This window comes from Thermobia domestica, chromosome 15 (genome assembly GCF_964235325.1).
Source record: "Thermobia domestica chromosome 15, izTheDome1.hap1.1, whole genome shotgun sequence".
NCBI lineage: Eukaryota > Metazoa > Arthropoda > Insecta > Zygentoma > Lepismatidae > Thermobia > Thermobia domestica.
In genome coordinates, this window is record NC_137468.1 from 138844150 (window position 1) to 138871825 (window position 27676).

At 36.2% G+C, this 27676-nt stretch overlaps 1 protein-coding gene across 4 annotated transcripts in view; it reads right to left on the reverse strand.

Annotated features, from left to right (window-relative positions):
* The window catches only part of LOC145671263 (uncharacterized), a 179561-nt gene that overhangs the window by 55481 nt on the left and 96404 nt on the right, over nt 1-27676 (reverse strand). For all 4 annotated transcript variants that reach the window (XM_081740189.1, XM_081740188.1, XM_081740190.1 and 1 more), the window contains one exon: nt 12158-12305. In XM_081740189.1, the coding sequence (XP_081596315.1) occupies nt 12158-12305 (148 nt within the window). The remainder of the gene's footprint in view (nt 1-12157; nt 12306-27676) is intronic.

Genomic DNA, 27676 nt, shown 5'->3' on the forward strand with positions numbered 1-27676 from the left:
TAATCTGGAGGTTCTCAAGTCGGAACCATGTGTGAATATTTTGTTTAAATTTAGAATTTTTGGTGATCATTAGTCGGCGATGACACACGTTTAATTGTCTTAAGGTATTTGAATATTTTGATCTTTCAATATTTGAATGATCAAATCTTCAATAATAATAATAATAATAATAATAATAATAATAATAATAATAATAATAATAATAATAATAATAATAATAATAATAATAATAATAATAATACAACTACTACTACAACAACTACTACTACTAATAATAATAATAATAATAATAATAATAATTATTATTATTATTATTATTATTATTAGCAAAGTAATTCAATAACACGTTAATATCTTTAATTATTTCTCGATAACTACTCGAACTTAAGACGTCCTCGAATCTAAGTCGCACCCCGATTTCGCTGGGCTAAATTAAAGAAAAATAGTAATATGTTATGGTTTTACTATTACTAAAGCATTCTTTGATATTGGTCATTTTCGATGATTTTATGTATCCCTCTCCCCTCTCCATGTTGGGGGCACGGTATGACAAAAATTATCCCAGGCCCGAATGTCATGTACGTTGAAAATTTGATCGAAATCTGTTGGATGGTTCAAGAGTTGTTTTATTTATTTTTATATATTAATCTCCCCTTCTCATCCTCTCCTATGTTCTACCGTCAAAGTGAAAATATTAAAACAAAAGTTTCTAGGCCCGAACGTCGTCTATGTTGAAAATTAGATCAAGATCGGTCAGGTGGTTCAAGAGTTGTTAAGTTTTATTCATTTTTGTAGATATCTCCCCTCCCCTCCTCCTACCCTACGTTCTACCATCAAAGGGATATGATAAAAACCACCCCAGGTCCGAACCTCATCTATGTTGATAATTTGATTAAGATCAGTTCGGTGGTTTAAGCGTGATGAAGTCACCAAGACAGCATTTTTATTTTTATTTTTTTACATAGTCCCCCCTTCCCCTCCACTACATTGTGCCGTCAAGGCAAAAAATGAAAACATCCCAAGTCCGAACCTCATCTATATTGAATGTTTGATTGATTGGGATCAGTCGGGTTGTTCAAGAATTATTAAGTTTTATTCATTTTCATATATTTACCCTCTCCTCCTCTTCCGCAAGTTCTAATATCAAAATGAAATAACAAAAAGCTTCCCAGGTTCGAATTTCATCTATGTTCAAAATGTGATTGAGAACGATCGGGTAGTTCAAGAGTTATTCACCACCGAACATTGTCACTTTTATTTTTATATTTATAGCTGTTATGTATCTTCCCCCTCCTCTCCATCCTCTACGTTATTCCGTCAAAGTGAAATGGTAAAATCCATCCCTCGCGTTAATCGAGACGGGGACATATAGCCTCATTGCTGACGTCCCCATTAATACCCCTACTCATACCCTTTAGTGTGTTTAAGTTAGTTTTTTTTTTTTTTGTCTTCAGTTGCAAATTTCTAAGTTATTTTTATTTGTTTTAAAATTCTCGCATTTCTTGTATGATAATACAAGTTAATAATCTTTGACTTGTTTTATATTAATAATCTGAGTTGTTCTTAAATCTTTGGTTTCCAATTTTGTTTTGTCTCTACACCAAACTACAGATATGACAAATTTAATTCTCATACTTTACATTTGATTTCAAAGCGGTCGCCATGAACTGCTTAAAAGCACTTTTTCCGTCACGAAACACCCAGCAGAGGGCGTACGATATCGTCTACAGCAATAAGAGGAAACTCCGCCTTGTTACGTGACGTCACATGAAGCACGTTCCGTTCAAACACCTAAGCAAAGCTATCATTTTGCTTCTGGTGTGAAAATGGCTCACTACGAAGCTTCTGTTAAAAACAGCGTGATTGCTTTAATTGAGCATGCGGGCATGAACTATAGCGAGGCAGGCGCGAGATATGGCGTTAACCGTGCTACAGCACGGAGGTGGAGGGGGAGATATGAGGAGATGTAAGACGTAAAAGAGGAAGTGGGCGACAAAGAGTTTCCTCTGCCGAAGAAGACCAGAGTGTAATTGCCCAATGCCGTGAGCACCCTTTCATGTCTGCCCGACAGTTACGAAAGGAAACCAATTTCCCAGGCGATGTTACGACTGTCCGTCGTAGACTCAAATCCTTTGGTTTGAGATCATACAGGACAGCTGTTAAGGAGCGACTAACAGAAGACCACATGGTTGACCGTCTGGCGTTTGCACAGTTAAATATTGCACGTGTGTGGGACGAGGTCGTTTTCACAGACGAAAAAATATTTTCAGGTGCATACTTCGGGCCGAAGCGTGTTTACTGCCCCCCTGGAAAAAGGTATGCCTCTGAATACGTTTCCCGTTCTGGTCGAATGGGACATGTAACTGTCCACTGTTGGGCATGGATATGCAAGGCTGCAAATTTCGGAGGAATCTACAGGATTCCTGGTCGCCTTAACACCCACAAGTATGTGGAACATCTGGATGAAACGCTTCCGGAAATAAAAGCTCATGTAGGTGACGGCATATTATATTTGCAACAGGACAATAGCTCGATACATAATTCAAATGTGCTTCAGACATGGTTGCAGAGGCAACTTGATGTCGAAATAGTTGACTGGGTTCCTCATGGAGCAGATCTGAACCCTATTGAAAATATGTGGGCCTCTGTTGCAAGAACATTGCGGGAATCCTGGTCGAACAATCCTCCACGAACATCTAATGATCTTTGGGAGCGTGTTGAAGATGCGTGGTCGATCTGTTGCACCCAACGCTATATCTCTCGCCTGGTGGATTCAATGCCACGGCGTATAGCAGCTGTAATCGAGTCCCAAGGGGACTATACACACTATTAATAAATGCTTTCCCACAACACCATCAGCCCTCTAGAGGGCTACCTAATTCGACCCACTTATTAACAAAATTTTATGAAATACATTACGCGACACCAGTGAATGTAAGTGTCTCAGTATGTTCTGCATTAATAAAGAGGCTAACGTGCGAGACTTGGTGGTTGAGTGGTATTATGCTTGCTATGTAAACCAAAACCGCCTGTAACAGTGGTTCGAATCTAGTGAAGAAGACCCCTACTTTTTATCACCAGAGATATTTGCAATACGCCTTCTGCTATGTCCGCCTTCGTACGGTCTATTATATGACACATAATGTAAACCGCCATAAGTTTTTACTTAGTAAACAATTTATAAATATATGAACAAATACCTAGGTATATTAGAGTAACAATGGAATATAGTACTTTCGTCCGACTGACGTCGCTCTGCAAATGTTCATTGTATTACACCGGAAGATGAATTCAATAAAGACTGGAAAATTTGATATAAAAATTGATACGTAATAAGTTAAAGACAAAATATGTAATTATAATCTCATATTTGAAACTAATTTCGACTACAATTAATTCTCTACCTGCTTTCATAAATAATCCAAACCAAACTTCGAGGTTTGGAATGCACAAACTAAGTGTAGCTAAGAGAAAAAAGTAACAAGAAGAGCAGAGATTCGAACCCACGACCACCAGCGTAAGAATTCCTTTTACTAACCCTTCATCTATCAAACCATGACGTGAACATGACTTTTGTAACTTATAAATTTGTATCCAAGAAACACCATTAAGCGTATGTGCAACTACTGCTTTGCTCCTTTTCTCTTCAAAAGCGTAACATGTTTAGGACGATTCGTTTCGTTTTCCATTAGAGTTTCGAAAGAGATTATTTGTGTTTGAGTGTAGGATTTTTAGTTTCCTTTAACCGACACTTCTAGCAAATACAATTCACAGCAGTTAAAAAAAAAAAAAAAAAAAAAAAAACTCGTACTGCTTTAGAAGGTATTCCTAAAAGCAAAAGCTGCATCATGCATCCTGAACAGTGACGTAACTAACGGCAGTGCGTTCAGGGAGCCCAGAGTAAAACGGGGCCCATTGAAAATTCGTAATTCCACTATTTTTCCTCGATGTCTAAAATGAGATTACTTTAGCCTTACATAAAAAAAAAGCTGTGGAGGGGACTGCGAAGTCTACTGAAAAGATTTATCACGTTCTTGCAGCAACAACTTTTAAGTTTTCGAACAGTAATGAAGAACAAGATTGATTGAAATTTTAACTTAGAATGAAATAACTAAAAATCTAATCTTATATAACTCTCATTGATAGTAGTGTTACGTATTTGTTTAGACGCCTATTCTTTTATAACTTTACCTATGGTTCATGGGGTCCTTGGTTCGATCCCAGCTCACGCCGAATGAACTTTATTATGGACAAACACCGTGTGCATGAGTGTCCTCGGGTTTCTCCCGTTTCCTCCCACTTTTTTCATTAAACAATTTCATTTATTTCTCACCATTACTCTCTCCATTAGCATAGTCGGCATAATCGTGGGACGTAAAAATTAGATATTTCATTTCATTTTTCTTTTATAACTGTATATAACTTTTTCTGTGACGAGAGCAACATCTAAGCGAGTATTCAGTAAATTAAACCACTAAAACCTATATTCATTGCACAATAGTGCAGATGAAGTTTAGCCCTTTGGCAATCTTCAGCATGGACAGCAAAAAAAGCCAATACATTGATATTGAAACAGTAGTTAACGAATTCCTCTGCGAAAAAGATCACCCGTACTGTTGTGTTTCAGATGATAATTTATAATTATACTTAGTTGGTTGAAATTTCTCCATAGTTGTGGGGGCGAGATACTGAAAAAAATCCCCACCAAGAGGTGAAGGTGACATGTAAAAGTAGTCAAATACGAACGAAATTAGTGTCGAATTCATATGCAAAGATGAAAAGTGACACTGTGGATGCTGCGTAAGTCCAAAATAAGCCTTGGTTGGCTTCGAGTTGACAATGGGAGGGTGACAGGAATAAAGAATCGAAAATATCTTATATTTGTGTCGAATGGATAGTTTTCGGGATCACTGACATAAAAGGTGATATTTCAGATGTGTATATGTCCAAGGTTGGCCATATTGAAATGGGGTCATAGGGAGAACCAGTAAATACTTCAGAACAGTTCCTTTTTGGTGCGTTTCAAGACACTGAGAGTGAAAAGTGATAATGCACAAATCACATTCTGAATTATCGGAGATATGACTTCTGGGGAAGTGTCGTTGCTCCAGGGAGGCATTACTAACTGATCACTTCCTAAAATCGTCACTGTTTTGCAGGGCCGTAGACAGAAATTTATTTCAGCGATCGAAAGCTTGACAGGAATTTATTTCAGCGATTGAGGGCATATTTTACTAAAATGTCTATCATCCAGGGGCGAATCCAGGATGATTGTTTGGGAGGGGCGGTCGTTCAAAGTCAAATGGAGGTAAGAACGGATTGCAAAAAAAGAAAAGAAAAAAGAAAGAAAGAAAGAAAAGAAAAAAATAGAAAATGAGAAAGAGCTCTTCTGTAGAATTAACTTTCTTAAGAAAGTAAGGCCTAGCTACTTTAGGTTTTAATTTACGTTTATAATACAAAGATGAAAAAATACTTAGAATATGTTTTATTTTTAAAATAAAAAGTATAAAAAGTTCCCTATTCTGGGGGATGCGATCACCCCAAACACACTCCCCTGGATCCGCCCCTGCTATCACTATCTATAAAATTATATATATATATATATATATATATATATATATATATATATATATATATATATATATATATATATATATATATATATATATATACACAAACAAAAAAAGTAGTGATTTCATGGGGGCAAAAGCTCTGGATTGCCAAGGCCTGCATCCTGTGTATGTCCCTACTGCTCTGAATTGTCAAAAGCTCCTCTTCAAAGGTAAGACATAAAATGTAAATAATAAACGTGTAACATAGAATACAATATAAATAGAAAATATGTTATAATTAAGAAATAGAAAATAATTATAAAATAAATTTGAAGGACAATTTAAAAAAAAAAATCAATAATACTTGAAAGTAAAATATACTTTTAAAACAATTTTGCATTAATGCAGGGCTACAAACAAATGAGGAGTGCCATGTAAATTTAGTAACAAATATAATATTGGAAAATTATTTCGAATTAAACTAGCTGTGACTACATTACTTGAAACTTGAACTTGTGGAATATACAGTATGAGCGTAGCTCAAATCAAATAATCAATAAGAATGGTCTTGATTGGAAGCTCGGACCATCCACGTAAAAGTAACTTACATTAACCATTCACCTAACAGACAATGACGCACAGGGCTTGGCACTACTTTATCAGATGGTTCTATCAAATGTCACTTAATTAAAACAATAATAACACATTTTAAAGCTTTAAAAAGTGTCCTGAAGCAGAGGAAGTTCATTTTGCACATTGTAACTAAGTTACAAGAGGTTTACGTCCTAACTGAACGGCGCATCTACCGAGTCAACTTTTGGAATATCCCCTTAAGGTAGCTTTCAACGCAGCTAAGGGAAACGTATGTGAACGAGTAATAGAATCCTCCGTAGCAGAATGGATAAAGTCATGGTTCGATGACCACAAGGTTCGTGGTTCGAAACCCGTCGCCGAAACCAGATTTTTAAAAATCTTAATTCCTCAGTTCTGAAGATCTTTCTCTCCTTTCGTAATCATCTGATGCTCTAAAAAGAGTTCTCCACATTAATTCGACAACTGCCTAATGTGATCCTCGCAGTTCGAAAACTTCCCTTCTTATCTTTCACAAAATCAGAATTTTCGTCATAATAGGAATGCTGTCCGATCATTTTTTCCCCAATTCTAAATCTGTGTATACAAATCATCCCTCTCTGTCTCCATACTTGAATCCCTCTCTCTCTCTCTCTCTCTCAATGTCACCCAGGAAGTCATATGGCTTGAGATCAAACCTTCGACTCTTGAAACCAAATGTAAGCTCTTTAGCAATGTGCTATCGTAACTCTATAGGTTTGTTGTTAAAACCAGTGTCTTTTAGACTTTATTCGGCGCGGGGGGGGGGAGAAGAGATTCTCCGGCGACATAAGATTTTCACTTTTTATTAGTGTATTACTATACATTTGATCAAAAAATACGTATTTATGAAGCTCAAGAGAGGGGGAATTACACCTTCCTGTCCTGCCCAAATGACGCCCCTGAAACATTTGCTTGCACTTAGAGCTCTTGGCAATTTCCATAGATTTCTTAGGGAGCATCTTACTAGCTTGCACTCTTTAAAGAAAGAAAAGAATGAAACTAAAGATATTTATGAAGCTCTGGGAAGATTGTGTGACTTTCCTTTAATTTAGGCTCTTAAAAATATTTCAGAACAAACGAATGGAAAAGACTGTTTCAAAGCTATAACGTTGTAAACTTGATTCCTGTTTCTTTTTCAGCTGAATGGAAAGAGTGTACTACGTCACGCACACTGCTTTAGACAAGGAGAGGTGGAGGACGGGGAGGAGTTGGAATAAATACTAGAAGCAACTAATCGATTGATACATGTATTGCGGGAATGCATAAGAAAACTGGGCAAGAGTTTGTTATTCATTTGGACTTAGAATTTTTGTAACAAATTTTATGCCGCGGACTGTACAAGGTAGCAAAAAGTTCGTGCAATCACCTAGAAGGTACCGAGCTACGAACTCCTTCGGACATAAATTTTATAGCTAGGTCCTTGTATATTAACCATGCAAATTCTGGACTCGGGTTTTTTTTTTAAGGTAAACTAGCTGAACCTGCGCTTTCTACACAGCGCATCATTCACATATGAGCATGAATCTCTTTGTCATTTCTCACAACATCTGTACATGTCTCTTTACACACACAAGTAAAAGACTTCTTGATAAAAATCGGCAAAGGGTACCATAAAGGGGAGATATTTTCAATATCTCGTACCGTTTGCAAGTTTCTAATTCATGTATAACCGGTGTTTTCTTTCTTCTTGCATGCAGTATGTATTAACCCTCAAACAGCCAAGCTCAAAATCATGACATAAATGATGAAGTGGGGGACCTAAGTGACCCCATTAGAAATTATATTAAATTTGTTCTTATTTCTTTCTTTCTTTACACAACTTCTGTCACAGTGTCTATGTGTCTATTTTGACTTGATAAGATACTGTTAAGATATACATGCAACACCAAACAATACTTTCATAACAAAGTTTTAGTAATACATTTTTTGTATTACTATCCATATTGCATATCTCGCTACATATTTTCTTCGCAATTTATCCTTTTTCCATTCAGATTTTATGCCCAGTTGTTGCACTTCACAGTTGCTACAGTCTTTCTGTGCCTCCTACATATCCATCCCTTTGCAGGTTTCCCATTTAACCTTTGACTTTGTATCCTGCTTTCTGTCGCAAATGAAACACCTTTCTCGTTTTACTTCCTTCTGTATTTTTGTTTCAGTTTCATCATCAGACACATATCTTAGGTGTGTTCCAATAAAAGGTATTATCAAAGGCTTAGGAAAGACGTTTCTATGTTTCTTTTGATAACTCTAATATATACAGCAGACTACTTTTATATTACTCCATATTTATGTATTATATGCAAACAATTTATGATTTCCATTCATCGATCTATCTTTCGATCTATTTATACATTCTTCCGTCTATCCATCCATCCATACATACATACATCTGTCTATACATCTATCAGCGACCAGAGTTCGTTTCCCGGCGGTTGAATAGAAGGAACGTTTCACCTCAACCTCCAGAAATGAGTACAGCGGGCAACCATGGGGACAAACCGGTACTCATGAAGCTCTGGGAATAGCGGTACGCTCACCACGTGCTACCCGCGTGGTAGGCCTTAGCACTTTAGAGCTGTTGTGACATGTGGTTTGGTTTATCTATCTACCTGTTTGTATATCTCTGTCGCACAGGTATAATTATTCATCACTGTTTAGTTATTTTTGAGGGCATAATGGTATACTGCTATTTCTAATGAAAGATATCTTCTTGGCATTTATTGTGTGAGACTGAAGACAAGAAGGAAAGTCTCAGCAATGATGGTCGAACCCAGAATTTGAACCTTGAATTCCTCGATTATTACACTAAGCGCGTTCATGCCCTTCGTACTGATTATATAGAAACGTCAATATTCCTTCTTAAAAAATGTTGTAATATTTGCATGGCTTTAAAGGTAAGCTTGTACAAAAAGAATATAAAACCTTAACTTGATAAATTTGGCGTGACTTGGAAGCTGTAAACAACATATGGAAGAGCTAATTCCTTGCAAAGTTCCTTTTTGAAAACGTTCCGATAGGAACTGCGAAACTAACTCCGATCAGAGTACTTCGTAACGTAAATAATTCCTTTTATCAGCAACTTAATAAGTCGTCATAAAGATCATTAATATTCATGGGGTACCTACGGTCCCCCACTATAACCAAAAGTGAATACAAAATTTTAGGTGGCCTAAAGGTATATAGTGGGGGACCTTAGGTCCCCCAACGCTTATAACAAATAAACCAAGAGCTTCGTAGGAATGACCATAGCATTAACATATGAATACTTTGAAAATATTAACATAGCTACAGAAACAATGCTCTAAGAAAATAATACATCAAATGATTTAAAAAAAATAATAATCTGGGGGACCTTAGGTACCGCACTTGGCCGTGCAAGGGTTAAGCAAATACATTACATACACAATTAATTATGTCAGTGGTATATGGTGTTCATTGGGCAAAATACTACGAACAATAAAGATTCATCTTACGTTAGACTGGAGAAATGGTTATCCTTCTTTTCTCAATCACTTGCCCATGAAACAAACGCCTGATGGTTATAAACTCCTGTATACAACTATATGGTGTTGGAACGTTGGAGTTGAACTCGCAGGATATGATGCTTTACTTTTTTAATATTTCAACCCTTCTAGTGCAGCTCTATAAATCTAATAAATAAATAACGGCCATGGTTTTAATATTCAAGTAGAACTGGACAATTTATACAAAATTTGGAATCGACCAGTGAAAACGGCACGTTTCTAGCGCTTGTGGTTTTCAAGATCTCATTGTCGAAAGGATTGGAGACAAACATATAGGCTTTTCTTTGGAGACAAACATACAGGGTGGCCCAGAAGTAGGTATACACCCCTGCATTGATCAAGTATAACATTCTAGCTTACGGGTTTATTTGTTTCAGCTCTTCCGAGCTTAAGATATAAGTAATAAGACGTTAAGAACAAATGATAAAGAAACTAAGTGTACCTGATGGATAACAATAAGAAATGAATAAAAAGCAATGAGTTGAGCAGTACGGGACTGTATACCTACTTTTGGGCCACCCTGTATACACCTAGCATTTTAATATATAGATCACTAAAGGTGCGGTGACTGACAAGCTTAAGGCATGGAGCGTCATTAAGTTCCTTCATCTTCAGGGGAAATCAGCAAAGGAGATCCACGAAGAGATGAAACAAGTCTATCGGAACCTATGACATGGTATCCACGTGAAAACGGCAATTCCAAACTGGGCACTTGACCCTCGTGGACGCCTCTAGATTTGGAAGGCCACTGATGATGCGCCTTGACGGAAAAAGTTAAGATGATCATAATGGAAGATAGGAGGATTGAAAATATTAGGTGTGCAAAAGATATGAAATATGGGTCTGCCTGGAATATCATTCACAACCAGTTGCATCTTCAGAAAATGTCAGCACGGTGGATGCCATGACTGCTCACACCTTTCCAGAAGGAAAATTACGAGCAAGATGCAAGAGAAATGTTGCATAGCTGTGATGTGGATGAAGAAACTTTTTTCGGCAGACTAATGACAATGGATGAAAGTTGGGTTTATCTTTTTTGACCCAGAAACAAAAGAAATGAGAAAACAATGGAAATAATACTCCTCTCAAAGTCTAAAAAAGCACGAGTGCAGAAGTCTGCTGGTAAGGCGATGCTTTCCATTTTCTGGGACTGAAGGGGTCATCATGACAGATTATCTACCACAAGGGCAAACTATTACTAGTACCTATTACTTCCATCTCCTGACTAAGTTACGAGATGATTTGAAAAAGAAAAAATGAAGTGAAATTTTTGAGTTTTACGTCCCACGGTTAAGCCGGTTAGGCTAAAGGAGGCGGTGATAATGAGAGAGATGAATGAAATGGTGGAATGAAGAAAGTGGGAGGAAACGGGAGAACCCCGAGAAAACCCACGCACATGGTGTTTGTCCACCACAAAGTTCACTTGGCGGGAGCAGGGTTTGAACCTGGGACCCCAAGCACCAGAGGTGAACGCTCTACCACTGAGCCACTGCGGCCCTATGATTTGAAAAAGAAACGTCATGGATTGGTCACAAAAGGGGTGCCAATAATGCATCAGTTCATTCCGCCCATAATGCATGATGAAGGCACTGGAATTAGGATATGAAATACTGCTCCACCCCATATTCACCGGACTTACCACAAAGTGACTTCTTTTTCCTCCTGGAAATGAAGCGTGCACTCAGAGTACGCCATTTTGACAGTAAGGATGACGTCATTTCTGAGGATGAACTGTGGTTTCAAAGCCAAACTGCAGACCTCTACAAAACGGGTTTACGGAAAGTGTAGAACCGCTGGCAAAATATTGTCGTTAGGCACTGTGATTACGTAGACTAATACCATCATGGTGTCAGAGTTCTCCAGAGTGGATTTCTTCTAGGTGATTGCACCAACTTTTTGATATCTCTTCATATGTTCCACGATATTTCCAGATATGATTTAGATAATATTTGCACGTTTAACACAAAATGATATTTTATACATATACGTAAAATCAGAACTACAAATTTCAGCCAACAACTAACACGAAAATGAAAAACCTAAATAGCTAAACAATTTAATTATCAATTTGTTTCAAAATTCTTGAAATATTGACTACAGAAATAATAAAAGCTTGCAATATTCATTACAATAAAACTAAAACAAACAAATAATAAACCTCACACAAACCAAGTTCAGTTATTATGGTACGTTTAACGTCATGAACAGCTAATATATATTTTGCGATAATGATTGCATTGTTGGGAAAAGACGACGATACTGTGAACGTCTCTTGCTACATTTCAAAATGTTGAACTTAATACACATTGAGAAAATAGGACTTTTTTTTTTTTTATCGTGGTCTTCATTAGCACAAGTGTGTACTGAAAAGAAATGACCGATCAAAAATTGATAATATAGTTTGAGATACTGATTTATTAATTAGCCTAATAATGAATGGGCAAAGGAAAAATTTCCTATACACACCTTGCTGGTATCGCTACTTTTGGTTGTAGGATTGTTGCTTTTACTGCTGACTTCATGAACCACATGTATTTCTCCATCTTTGTCATGGTCTTCGGTGGAAACGGTTTATCAACGTATACAACCTTCTTCTTAACAGTCCTACCATTAACTGAACCAAGAAAACATTACTGTAAATTGATAGATAATCATACAATTTGTTAAAGAAAGAAAAACAGAAAGCACATTAAACTCGAGTCACCAAACAACAAAGCTTATTTGGTATATGGCCATATGATAATTTTGACAGTAAATACTAAACAAGATATTCCAGAATGTAATTATTATATCTTTCTTTTGCGATAATAACAGACCGTTAATTGCTAATTTTGTTCAGTTGTGCTGTTGCTGGATGGTTATCTTAGGTTCTATATTCGATTCTAGTATAGAATTCATTTAGAACATTTCCTTCGGTTAGTGATGCTACATTTATTTGTTAAATGTGGCAATATTGCAATGTTTTTCTTGTGACAACAGTACAGTATACGGAAAGAATATTTCAAACTAGAAAGCATCTCTTCTCGTATATATACACAGAAAATTGAAGTAATAAAAATAAAAAGGTACATTAGTGTACTCAATCAATTGTAAGAAATAATTCTTTGAAACTGAAACAATAAATATGTGCGACTTCGTCTTGATACAAACCTGAAACTCTGACTTAACCATGTTTATGCGCAATTACTAAGCTACCTAATCATCTCCACATTAACCAAAAGTTTTCACTTTTGGGATCGGTGTTCAGTGAATTCAGATCACATGGACTTCGTCACAACTTATAACCTGCTGTACTTGGAGAATCTAACATCCACTTAGTATTGAACCTTAATGTCGCAATGTATAAGAGGGGGGGATCAATGAGTCTTTGTCCTAATGCTCTTAGAAATACACAGTGCGTTTAGTAAGTTCCGAGACTGACACAAAAATGTATTACCACATTAGTTGTCTCATACATCCCTTCCTGCACTACACTTGCAGGACCGGTCGTAGAGGTTCTAAGAAGCTCTAGGAAACTCATCTACTGGTATGCTGTTTCGCACCGCCGTCACATTTGTATTGATTTATTCGTTGCCAGTGTTGAGAGAATGGAACAAAGTGTTGCAATCAAGTACGGTGAAATCGCTACTGAAACGTACAGAATGATGCAGAATGTGTATGGACATGATTATCTTAGTCGAGACAAAATGTTCGAAGGTTTTCGCGTTTCAAGAATGGATATTTTTGGCCAAAAGAAGGGTCACAGGCCTTGAACACCCCCATACTCGCCTGATTTGGTTCCATTGGAGGAGGGGAGGAGAGTGTTTTGAGGATAAGTCGATTCAAGCGAATATGATCGCGCTGCTCAACAGTATTTCAATGGATGATTTCCTAGGGTGTTCCACAGTCACTAGGACTGGTCCTGCGAATGTATGGCGCAAAAGGAATGCATGTAGAAAATTCTTCTGGTATAACTAAATATTTTATTTCGAGGTAGTTCCGGAACTTATTGAACATACTGTGTCAGATCCATCCTCGGAAATTTAATGTGTTGTGTGGTAGTCTTTAGTGCATTTACATGTAAAATGTCAAGTTTCTCGCTTCCTTTTCTAATTCCGGGTGTGTAAATGAATAGTTTTGCGACATTTCCTGAAAATGGAGCCTTCTGCTTACTAAGGAGTGACAAAGTTCCTTTGAAAACATAAAAAAATAAATAAATATATATCCATATAAAGAATTGATTAATACATTAAGTGATCCTTTTTCGTCATATTCAACTCTAAAGAGATGATGTTAGTATGATTACTGCGGATGGCAAGGGAAACCAATGTAATAACCAAGATCGGGAATCGAACTTGGAATCCATCCAACGACCGTGCATTACAGCTTCGCCAATAACAACCTGAATGCACACAAAGCTATCCGCGCACAAATGCTGTTACAATGCCAATTGTGATGCGATTCAAACAGAACGAAGTTTTGTTCCAACTTCACTACAAACAACCACAATAAAGAACAATATTAGGAGTTATATTAAAAGTAATAACTTCAGCAATTTGTTAACATAATATGAAACCTAGCGGAATATGCACATAACGAGCACCGAGGAAAATACTGAATCAAATACACATAGGATCGAACCCTTGTATTTAATTTTTTATCAATTTTATGCTACATATTTACTTATTTGGAACAGGTTAGGAAAAATATATGAAAAAATTCACTGCTAAATAATTGATTACAGTTTATGCAGGTCCGTTTATTTCGTCGCAATCTTCTGCAATGGCTTGGCACTCTTCCTGCTTCTCTCACGAAGCACCGCCCACGGGTATAGAACCCAGACGTAAAAAGTACTTTCGGAACCCTCATTTCATACAAATTTTTATTCATTCCGTCTGCACATACACCTTCATTGGTTGGAGCATTATCATGACTATAAGCGAAGTCTATGAGAGTATGTTATCGCTCTGGTTCCCACAGATGAGGTTTAAACGTGAATAAAGGGTTCATTGTAATGTAAAATAAAAGAAAGTGCAGAAATGAAAACTAAATACACTTCCTTAAGTTCATTGCGCAAAATAAAATGAATGTTCTAAAAATTGGTTCATAATAAAGATCACTATACAGTGATTTATCTACACCCCCTAAAACCCCCCAGTACCCTCCTAAAATTTTCGGACACCCCCAGAAATAAATTTCTTACACCCCCAACTAGGGGGGTGCAATATTAAAAAGATTCATTCTCGTTCTGCCTAAAGATCTCCAGGACTTTGTAGAAAATATTTTAAATGATCTTATCTGTAAGCAGAACGGGAACTCTCGTTCTGTCTAATCTTTGGAGACAGGGAATTCTATGCGAGGAGGAAATTTTTAGGGAAATGCAGCACCGAAAAGTTTGACTCTTATCGTGTTTGTATGCAGATCATGTATAAAATGGCTGTAGTAACGAGGGTGGGAACTAAATCCAAGCGGTCAAAATGCAAGGAAAATTCTGACGAGAACAAAATCCAATGCACAAAATTATAGGAGTATATATTGCATGTACCAGTGCAACCTTATATGATTATTTTTTTCCCTTCAATTGTCATATATTTTAAAATGTTATCTGTATTTTTTCTCTGAATTAACTTTTTCTTTCTTTTAAAATGCTGAAAACTTAATAAAACATAAAAATGTTACAATAAAAGGGCAGATTAGCTTTACTTACTTTCACACATACCCATATGAAAAGTTCTGGGTATTCCTATTTATTATATCTTTAATACATTTGAAATACGTTTAGCATATTACAATAATACCATTCATTTTAATTACGAAAAGTAACTGTGATGCTATTTGATTTTTTAAAACAGTCGTTCTTTTGTGGTAGCATATAGCAGTCTTTTCTTTTGAGTAATATTTAAATATTTATTTTAACCCTTTTAGGATTTTTGGTAACTTTTGTTACCATGGCGTAAAATGAAATCTTTTGAGTTTTATGTCCCACGATAGGCTAAAGGAGACGGTGATGATGAGAAATGAATGAATGAAATGGTGGAATGAAGAAAGTGGGAGAAAACGGGAGAACCCCGAGGAAACCCACACACACGGTGTCTGTCCACCACAAAGTTCACTTGGCGGGGCTTGAATCGAGCCCGGGACCCCAAGCACTTACTATTGCGTAGTATCGTCTTTGATCGCTTATTTAGGTTTTATAACCGGTAATTAAGCCAGGTTTTTATTTATTGATCAAGTCAAGGATGAACAAAAGAACACCTCAGATGCGTTTCGGAATCGGTTTCGGAATAACATGGGTCAACTTTGCGGCGACAAGTAAGGGCGGAGCGTGACTTTTTATTTTTCTTAAGGCAAATTCCAAAAATTTTTCACGCCTTTACTTTTCAGGATATCAGATTGAAACTTTACATACGGATTGTGTATATCTCTGGTTGTTTCTAAATTTTTTGAGATCCCTACGCGAGACCGCGCCGGGCCCGAGGGACGTAGGTGTTCCGAGGAGGTTATTTTTTTTTTTTTAGAAAAAATTCCGGTTTTTTTTCGCTTTTTCCGGTTCAGATGTACGATACGGACATACCAGTGGTACCGTAGGAAATAGCTTATTATACCGAAGAAACTGACGTTTGAACCATGACTCTAGGTCAAATAGTAATGGCGCAGTACATTTTTGAATTATATATATATATATATAAAGGTGAAAAACATGGGTTACCTTCAGACTTTCAAAAAGTTCACCCGACCTTAGTTTCCAAGATACAAGATTGAAATTTTGCACACGTATTGTGTATATAACAATGTATTCTTTTTAAAAAATTCAGATCCCTCCGTGAGCCCAGGCCTGGGCCAGAGGGGCGAAAAAATTTCGAATCATATTATTTTTCGAAAAATATCCCAGTTTTACCGGATTTTCACGTTTCTGGAGTATAATACGGACAAGAGAATAATACCGGTGCACAGTATGCTCTATCCTGAAAACAAAACTAGGTATGAACCATGATCCTATGATAAATAGTAAGGAAGCAGTAGCTGTTTTAGTGAAAGTCTAAAATTTACCTCAAAAAGTGGAAATTATAAAAGGGTTAATTCTGAAATACTGATTAAGATTTCTTTTTAGCAAAGATCAAAATGTGAAATATATACTTACTATAACAGTCTTACGTATTATATTGGGTTTTCAGCATTTTAAAAAAATGTTATTTCCGTAGTGTAAAGAATTTAAGATAACATTTTTAGATGCATAACAGTTGAAGAAAAAAATAATCACTCTTTTATTAATCTGAGCCTATGATTCTGTCGCTTGAATTTAGCCCGTTTTGTCTGAATTTTCCTTCGTCCTCTTGAATTTTGTCCTGCATTCGTAATAATCTCTTTGGCAATTCTAACAGAGGCTGTAAGAAGAATAACTATTTCTTCAAGTTTCATTAAAAATTTTAGATGTTATTCTTCTTGTTCTTCTCGGGAAAATGACGAGGATACAGTTCTTTATCAGCAGTGTTATTCACATTTATTTTGGTAAAGAAGAATGTGATTTTTTTTTAATACCTCTGGGCAAATGGAAAATTGACTCAGTTGCAAGAAAGCCGTTTGACATTGTAACTGAAACGAACATAAAATAAACTTTAAGTCGGTATAATATCAAATCATTTCACATCCAAGCTTTTATTCACTTTTTCAGTAGTTCATCTCTAACATGCTAAGAATCACAGTACGTAAAAGGTGCCACAGTTCACATCCTCAAGACATGTTTGGCCATATATTAAGTAAACAATGCAAGAGAATGCATAAGGCGACTCTTAAGAAGGAATGTTAGTGTTCTACATTACAACTCCTTTTTCGGCATCACCTTATCAACTGATTTGTCTAATATTTACAGGCCCGTATTTAGGTAAGTGCTATTCTGTGCTCGAGCACAGGGTGGCAAAATTTGGGGGCGGCAATATTTTGGATTTTTTTTTTAAGATTCACAATAAAATAATATTTAAAACTAACAACCCACACAGTCCCGCGCAAGAGCGAGAAAATATGTTCATGTGTTTAATTCGCTCTAACTACAGTAGTTACTAATTAGTCTGCTTATTTGATTATTTTTAAAAAGTCATCCTCTCCCCCCCCCCCTAAGGTTGTTGTATGAACATATATTTACTGTTATTTTTTTCTTTTCTTTTTCTTATTTTGTTTATCACCTTCGATGCACCTCCCCTCTTAGCAGTACTTACCTGGAATGTCACTGTACATAGTGTATATAAAGGTTCGGGGTTCGATTATAAGTTAGTGTATTTTATAGTTGTTATATTATTTTTGAAGTCAATGTTAATATTGTATAAAAGACGAATCTTTATTCTTTAAGCTATTGGTAATGTGCCAGCCAAGAACAACAGGATGTAGGGTCACTGAAGGGTCACACATATGTGATGATAGTGTATGTACTTTCAAAATACTCTCTTTTGTAATGGTTTCTTTTTCAAGGAAGTATGATAATGTACGCGCGTGTACATCACGCAGTGAGAGCATGGATTACTAAGTCCAGTTTCAAAGTCCGTATGATAGGTCTCCACGTGCGTCCACGTGTCGACCTAAACTCATGTGATGATTTGATCTTTGTGCTTACGATAGTTTTATATACTAGTTGTTATACTAGACTCGGCACATTCCGGGAAAGCACGTCGATATTATTATTATACTCTTTGCGGTCTGTATCTAGGATTATTGCATCTTTGTTCATAGTAACTTGTTTTATAACATCTTGTATTTTAGTCTATCTTATTAACGACATTTTTACATCGAATACTCTGGTATTTCTTCGTATTTGGTGATTCTATTTTGTATCTAAAGTGGAACTTTAATAATTTTGCTGAAAGAACAATCAGTGAGATTTTGTAGTTGTTTGTTGTGGAACTTGTAACTTTCATTTTTCTTATTAACTTCAATAAACTTATCACGCCTACCAAAAAGAGATCCTATTTTATTTGAAGAAAAAGAAGAACCTGCGCGACACGCAAACGTCAATCATACAACAGGAAAATAAAGTGGTGGCAGCTGGGCAGGATCTCAACCGACGTACTCGAAGTTCGATTCCAGTGCACGTTCCACAGTTACTAAGTTGAACATTCATCATTATAATCAGAGTTCGTTCTTCGACACGAAGCTGATACATTTTAAAATATCGTTACGTACAGATACAGACCGCACTTCGTCGACAACATCTTTTTTACTGTGAGTGCAAGAAGCTTGCCTGCACAAGGTGTAGCGGATACCTCGGCGTACACAACGTTCCAGTGTTCGAGTTTATTGCATCCAGTTCCAGAGATCCAGTAAGCAGTACCATTCTCAAGTGTGGCTGGTCCCAGTTGAGCAACATTCCAAGCCGAGATCTTGCGGAAATCCAGAGGCCTCATCTTTAAACCAACATCAGGAAAGTACCAGGATCGACGCCAGCAGCACCCCCATCACAGGAAATTCAAGGTTGGTTACAATTTTCTTTGCTTGTTTGAACTTCCAAAATTTTCAAGTGTTACGCCTGGAGATAGAAAAGATTTGCTCTTTGGTCACCGCGGTTGTTGTTTACTTGTGAAGTGAATAACGTAAAATCAAGACAAGAACAGTCTAGGATAGAAGGCTTTAGTATTCACCGTTTCTCTAGGGAAGGATTAAAATATTTCATTCGTTTAATCTTGGGAATACTTGGCAAAGCAGAAGGTGTAAGAAAGGTATTGTCGCTAACAAAATTTTCTGTAAATTTAAATTGTATAGTTTAACGTAAGTACTAATTGCCATGGCTACCAGCGGTAGTGCTGATTCTTCTGATACAGAAGTAGAGTATTGTAGTGTGTCAGAAGCACTAAAGTTAATTTCGGTACCATTTTCGGGAAAAAGAGAAGCATTAGAAGAATTTCTGTCTAATGTAGATGCTGCTTTTGAATTGGTTGACCCAGCTAAGCATAGTACACTTTTGAAATTTGTTAAAGCAAAAATAACTGGGGATGCTAGATCTAAATTATTAGAGGAGAAAAACTACTTCTACGTGGGAAGCTGTTAAACAAATATTAATAGAAAATTATTCCATTAGAAGAACCATTGATTTCTATGCTTGCCAGCTTTTTAGTGCTAGACAAACCAAATCTGATTCAATTGCTTCATGGGCAAGTAAAGTAGACACTCTTCAAAGTCAATTACGCGAAGCCGTTGCTCGTGTTATAGATGCATCTAAATTGCCAGGAGCCATAGCACTTGTTGAAATATTAGCTAAAGCAAGTTTCATTCAGGGGCTGACAAATGACAGAATTCAAATGATTGTAAGATCTAAAAGCGATGATGATACATCCTTAGGATATATTATCGAACTCGCTCTAGAAGAAGAAACACAGATCACTTCCCACACTTCTCTCCCCTTTCCAAATGTAAATAGTAAGAAAGCTCAAAAGAAAGAGTTAGTATGTTACCTATGCCATAAGCCTGGTCACACCAAAGCTCAATGCAAATTACAGAAAAGAAAGGAAAGAGGAAATTCTTCTAATCAGTTTATGAAAACGGTACATGTTTGTGAAATTTGTCCTGAGATCGCCGCGAGAGGCACAGGGTGTAATAATGGTAATTCTCCTGAGATCGCCGCGAGAGGCACAGGAGGGGTAAATTGTAATTTTTCCGAGAGCGCCGCGCGAGGCACGGAAGGTTATAGCAATTGTTTGCATGTTACTAGTAGGGTAAATACTAGTAGGGTAAATACTAGTGGAAATGAGAGAATTTGTGATAAAGAGCAAAGTTCTCTGCATTTTAATGGTGTAAAAGCCTGCAGTAGTCAGTTGTGCTCAAGTTGTAATGGTCAGGGAAACCGCAAATGGATGTAAATGAGCAACCTGTTTGCATCTCAGATAACACGAAGGGTTGCATAGTAACAAATCAAGAAGGTACTATTACGGCATTCATTAAAGAATTGCATGTTGATGCAACTTTTCTCTTAGATACAGGCAGTGATTTAAGTCTTTGGCAAATCCATGCACTTCCATGCAGTTTTAGAAAGAATATCGATACAACACAAACTGTGACAATGAAAGGGCTAAACAATGTTAAAACTAGGTCACTAGGTACTATTTATCTAACATTAGTGATAAAAGGAGTAGAATTCTCACATAAATTTCACGTTATTTCGGAAGGATGTTTATCAGAAGGCAGACACATTCTTGGTCGTGATTTTTTGAAACAAAGAAACTGTTTGTTAGAATTCCATCCTCCCCCTCCTCCTCCCTTGTCAACACATGCTTGCCAGAAACTTGACCTTAAGGGCAGCGATAAGCTTATACTACCGTTGACATATAGTATTCCAGCTCGATGCGAGAAGCTAGTTTTTGTTCCCACAAACAGCACAGGAATTGGAATTGTAGAAAAACGAGAGATTAAACCGGGTGTTTTTCTTTCTTCTTGTTTGACAGTAGCGAAAGAAAATAAATGTATAGCTAGTGTGTTAAATGTGAATTCTTCAGTAGAGAATATTACTTTAGATCCGAAGAGTTAGAGAAATTAGAAGAAAACCATGTTTTAAATATTCAGTGTGAAAAAGACAGGGTTCCACAGAAGTCAAATTCAGAAAGTTTAACTGAACGTTTAACATTGCTTCACAAGCTATTAAGGCTAGGTCATTTACCACCCAAAGAAAAAGAAAGTATACTTGAACTTTGTGACGAATTCAATGATGTTTTCTTTCTACCAGGAGACAAACTAACTGCTACAAATGTTCTTGAACATGAAATTATTATTGATCCCAAACATGTAGGCAAAATTGTTAACAAAAAGAATTACCGAGTGCCTGAATGTAATAAGGAAGAATTAAATAGACAAATAGAAGAGTTGTTAAAACAAGACATTACAGAAGTTTCAACTTCTCCTTGGAACAGTTCTATTTTCCTTATTCCAAAGGAACTCGATGCATCAGGAAAACAGAAATATAGACTAATAGTCGATTATCGATCTGTCAATGATTTGTGTGTGCATTCGTCCTTTCCGTTGCCTAACATAGATGACATTTTGAGTAATTTAGCGAATGCGCGTTTCTTTTCCAGTTTAGATCTCCATAGCGGGTACCATCAATGCTATATTAGGGAAAAGGATAGACCTATAACTGCGTTCAGTACACCTGAAAATCATTATCAATTCAAGCGACTTGCTTTCGGTCTGGCGACAGCACCGGCCACCTTTCAAAGATTGATGAATACAGTGTTAGCAGGGCTGACAGGTACGAGTTGCTTTATTTATCTTGATGATTTAGTGGTCTTCTCTAGTTCTTTAGAAGAGCATAATAGTAGATTACGTGAGATTTTGCAAAGATTTCGCAAAAGCAACTTGCAGTTAAGTGTAGATAAGACTGAATTCTTGAAACCAGAACTAACATACTTAGGACATGTCATTACACCTAACGGAGTAAAACCAGATCCAAGATTAGTGGAGAAAGTTCACAACTTTCCTGTTCCCCAAACTAAGAAACAAATTAAGGGATTTCTAGGACTTACTGGATATTATAGGAAATTTCTAAAAGACTACAGTAAAATTGCTTTACCCTTAACGTCCTTATTAAAAGAAAACGTCCAGTTTTCTTGGGGAGTCAAACAACAAGTTGCATTTGATTCTCTTAAAGAGAAATTGACAACTCCTCCAATTTTGCAGTATCCTGATTTTAAAAAGCCTTTTATAATCACATCGGATGCTTCGGCATTTGCCTGCGGAGCTATTCTCTCACAGGGTGAAATAAACAAAGATCTTCAATAAAGCAGAGAGATCGTATTCAGCCACAGAACGGGAACTGGCGGCTCTAGTGTGGGCTAGCAAAGTTTTTAGACCGTACATTTATGGAACAAAAGTAACTTTTGTCACAGATTGCAAGCCACTAACGTGGGTTTTTAGAGTACAAAATCCGACATCTAGACTTTTGAAATGGAGAATACTTTTAGAAGAATATCAATACGAAATTGTGTATAAGAAAGGAAGCTTAAATACAAATTCTGACGCCTTGTCACGAATGTATTCTTTAGACGTTATTGAAGAAGAAGATAGGGTATCAAATTGTGATTCACAACAGAAAGAAAAAGCTGAAGCTTTAGACTTAGAAACGAAAAACAAAATTTTAGAAGAGTTTCATACTCAAATTCTAGGTGAACATATAGGAATGAATAGGTGTTATGAAAAGATTAGGAAGTACCTTTCTTTAAATAATATTGACATTAAAGAATAGCCAAAACTGAAGGAAGATGTTGAAGATTACATAAAAGGGTGTGAAATATGTCAAAAGAATAGAAACACGCAGCAAAAGGTAAAAATGAAGATGGTAATAACTGACACTCCCAGTACAGTTTTTGAAAAGGTCTCTTTAGATTTAGTCGGGCCTCTTCCAGAAACCTTAGAACACAGAAACAAATATTTATTGACTGTACAAGATAACCTTTCAAAATTTGTTATTGCAATTCCCATCCCTTCTCAAGATGCTGATACAATCAGCAAAGCCTTTGTCGAGAATGTAGTGCTAAAATTTGGCATTCCACACAGTATATTGTCTGATTGCGGAAGTAATTTCTTAAGCGATGTCTTCACGCGTATTTGTAAATTGTTACAAATAGAAAAACTGCATACTACCCCATACCATCCGGCATCGAATGGTGGTATAGAAAAATTCCATCAGTCTTTAAAATTTTTCTTGCGATGTTATGTGGCAGAAAATCAGAATAATTGGGACGAATTAGCATCATATGCTACTTTCTGTTATAATACCACTCCTCATAGTTTCACTCAATACACTCCCTTCGAACTGTTATTCGGGAAACCTGTAAATGTACCAGGTGTATTACAAAGAAAACCCTCTGAAGTTGTATACAATTACGATGACTATGTAAAACAGTTGAAACACAAATTGCAGGAGATGCACGGATTAGCTAGAGCAAACCTCATTGACAAAAAGGAGAAAAGTAAAGAATATTATGATAGAAACGAAAACGAATGCATTTTTCAGAAAGGAGATAAAGTGTTATTATATGATGAATCAGTCCGCCGCGGCAGATCAAAGAAACTTGACAGTCTGTGGCGCGGACCATACGATATAATCCGAACAAAAGGTGTAAACTGTACCCTAAAGGTTGGCAAACAAGAAATGACTGTGCATGCCAATAGATTAAAGATGTATTATTAAGTAACTCGAATTCTTCATGTTATCTTGTGTATAAAAAAAAAAAAAAAAAAAAGGAAAATAACGTTTCTATATTTACAGGCTGTTCAAAATGATAGGACTTAAAGCTATTCTACTGGTTTCTCTTATAAGTAGTAGTCTAGAGCTTGGAGCACGCATAAAGAAATTTGAAAATACGGCAGGTATTTATTATGACTCTTTAGGAGAGGTTCAGTTATATAATACTTACTGGCAATTGGTCTCTTACGTTAACTTAACTAAGCTAGATATAAGCTTTCGTAATTTGGAAACTTACGTAGATAGGACACAAAACCTGTGTAGACACTCAGTGGTGAAATCAAATAAAACAAGTTGTGCTACAGTGTTTGTAAATCAAGTCTTGACTAAGGTATCTGATATCAAAGAGGCTAAGGAAATAATAAAAGAAGTAACAAAAATTTCTTCGCAAGAAAGTAGAAGAAAACGAGGGTTAATAGATGGTATTGGTCATCTTGCTAAATTTCTGTTTGGCACCTTGGACGATGAAGATGCCAATTATTACACTCAAAAAATCAATAAATTAGAAAAAGAACAATTAGATTTCTTGAAATTGAGTAAAGAGCAGATGACTATTGTTAAATCTACCCTACAAGGTATTAATAAAACTCTTCACACAGTAGAGACTAACGAAAATATTTTGAGTCAAGGTTTAGAGCATATAAGTAAAGAGATATCAAAAAGAGAGAGACATTTAAACGAAGCATTTTTGGATTTAAATTTAAAATATACAATACATGAACATATCGCAAAAGTTGAAAGGTATTTAAGAGATTTAAAGGATCAGTATGAAATTGTTTTGCAAGCAATTTTAAATGCACAAAAAGGTGTATTACAGCCTCATATAATTACTCCTTATCAAATAATCCAACATTGGAAGGCTAGTCAAAGTGACCTCCATAGTGCGTTATCTTTACCAATTGGGACAAGTACTAGGAATAGTTACTTGTTATTAAAAATAATAAATTTAGATGTGATTATCAATAATGGAATATTAGCCTATGTAATTCGTCTCCCTTTGACAGATTCCATTCGTTATCTAGTATATAAGTTAACGCCCTTCCCTACTAAAATAAAGAATACCACAAATAAATTTGTTTTTATTCAACCTGAAAAACCTTACCTTTTAGTTGATTCAATTAAGCAATATTACGCAAAAATGACTGAAATTGAGTTCAATAAATGTAAGATTCTTAAACAAGATTGGTTTTTGTGTCTAGCCATATAAATCAAGAGTGTGAAATGAAATTATTACAATATGTTCATTATGTTCCCATGGATTGTAATAAACATGTGATACAAATTGACCATTGTATATTCGTAACCTTAAATAACAATGAGTGGATTTTTGCTGCTCCACAGGAAGAGAAAATGACAATATTATGTAATGGATTTGAACCTTATGATTTAATTCTAACAAATTCAGGTATTATTCATTTAGATAATAATTGTAAGGCTTATGGTTTGAAGGCGATCCTCCAAACACAAATGTGGTATGAAACCAATGTTACAGGTAAAGACTTTACTCCGAAATTAAATCTTACTGATAATTGTTGTGAAATATTAAATTCTCATATATACCTTGAAGGGTAAGGGGAAAAAACAAGGAATGTCCATGTGAGTGCTTTATTGGGTGCTTTGTCCTATCTGTTGGCGATTCTTAGTACTATTTGACAGTATATGACATGCATGCCTAAATGTCGAAATGTCCATGTAAAACGGGGCAAAAGATTTGACTATCCTATTCTTTATTACGCAGTTTAAAATATAAAAACGCCGTTTTCTCGAAAATCCAGTTTTGTGACATTCCTCCTTTTTTCCCCTTACCCTTCATATGCAAATTAACCTACCTATTCAGCATGTAATTAATTCGGTTAGTGACTTAAAGGTAGCAAGCCATAAAATTCAGGAAGTAGAAAAGAAAATAGATGATGAACAATGGAAACTACTTCATTCTGAAAAGGTAACTCATCTCTCTTGGTTTTTATATTTTGGTACAGTTCTGATAGCTCTAATATTACTATTTTGTTGTTGTTACCGATGTAAATGTTTTCGCTTTTTCAAAAGGTATTTTGATGATGATAGTTGTTGTAAACAAATATGCATTAAACCTTTTATTATTACCAAAATAAACCAAAAACAAGATACCACTGAGCCTGTAGTCATGTCAAGAATTGCTGAGCAACTTACTGAAATTACAGATGAATTACAGGTAGTTGTCCCATCTAAGAAAAGAATTAATCTACGTAAGGAAAGGTAAAAAAAAAAAATGTTTCATATCAGACTGTGAATTTTCAGTATCCAAATTCTATACTAAAGAAAAATTCTCTTGAAGAATTCCCTCTCTGGACAGAATCTCGAAAGATTATGCAGAACGGGAATTCCCATTCTGCCTAAAGATAAGATCATTCAAAATATTTTCTACAAAGTGCTGGAAGGCCTTTAGGCAGAATGGGGAGACACCATTAAAAATCTTGATATTTTAGTTTTTAAAAGATTTTGAATTCTTGTTTTTAAGAGCCAATAGAATAAAACAACTTACTTTCGACAAGATAAATTTTCAAGCAAAGCACGCAACGCAAGAATGAACGGAAATCAACCTTTACACGCCTGTGATCGTCACAACAACGTTTGATGAATCGATTGCCAACCATTTCATCTCGACTTCCCACCAAGCATGAGAAAGTCGACGCTAATTGGCTCTGGCTGAGAAACAAATCCAATGCAAACGTTCGTTGCATCAACAAATTTTAGTTTTTGAAAAATAAATAAATAAATAAAAAGATAATAATAGTATACGACCTTAATGCAAAATTGCACCCCCAGCCCCCAGATTTCTTGAACATCCCCCTAAGTTCAAAATTCTAGATAAATCACTGTCACTATAGTGTCACAAATTCCAACTTGGCAGAAAGTCATGTAAAGAGACACAACTCCCGGTCGCCCACGCACAGTGACTAATGAAGCAAATGTCAATAAGATCTATGACATTCTTACACCTGTTTGAAGTGTGACTATATGCAAGATCGTAGAGGAGACTAACTTCTCGTGTGGTACAGTTCAGTCAGTATTGGTCGAAGTTTTTCACATGAAAAACTTGTCGGAAAGATGGATATCACCAATTGCCTATTGACCAGAAGAAATAGTGAATGGTTTGGGTAGGACTTTTTGGCTAGGACATACTTACAGTCAGTTTGTAAATATGAATAAGACTTGGATCCATCATCTTGATCTTGAGACGAAACAGAAATATATAGAATGGAAGCACTAGGGTTTCCCATGCCCCGTAAATTCCGCATCGTATCCAGCGCCGGGAAGATTATAGAATTAGTATTCTAGGATGCAAAATGAATTTTATTAATCTACTGTTTGCCATGTGGACAGATCATCACAGGCAACTATCACGCCAACTATGGGTATACTCAACATATAAAAGTGATATGTGGTTTGAAATAAAGTAAACGGTAACTCATTCGATCATATCACATGTTTTCAGTCAGAAGCAGTTTATGTTGCATGTTTGAGGCACCAACGGCATCGTGCTAAAGCGTTATGGTACTTTATCGGCGGTTTCACCCGTGCAACCCGTTCCTGTATGGACCTATCATGTAACTCGTGACGGACTGTGATTGTCGAAATGTCTGTAGGAAATCTTTCAGTTCCTCCGTCACTTATACCGAAGTCGCACAACAGTTCTGAGTGACAATCTGCTTTAATGCTCGGCAGGAATGTTTTCTTTCGACTAGAGTTCCTCTTCGTCGGTGTGAGTTGGACGTAAATATTGCAGTCCATCATCATCTTGGATACTG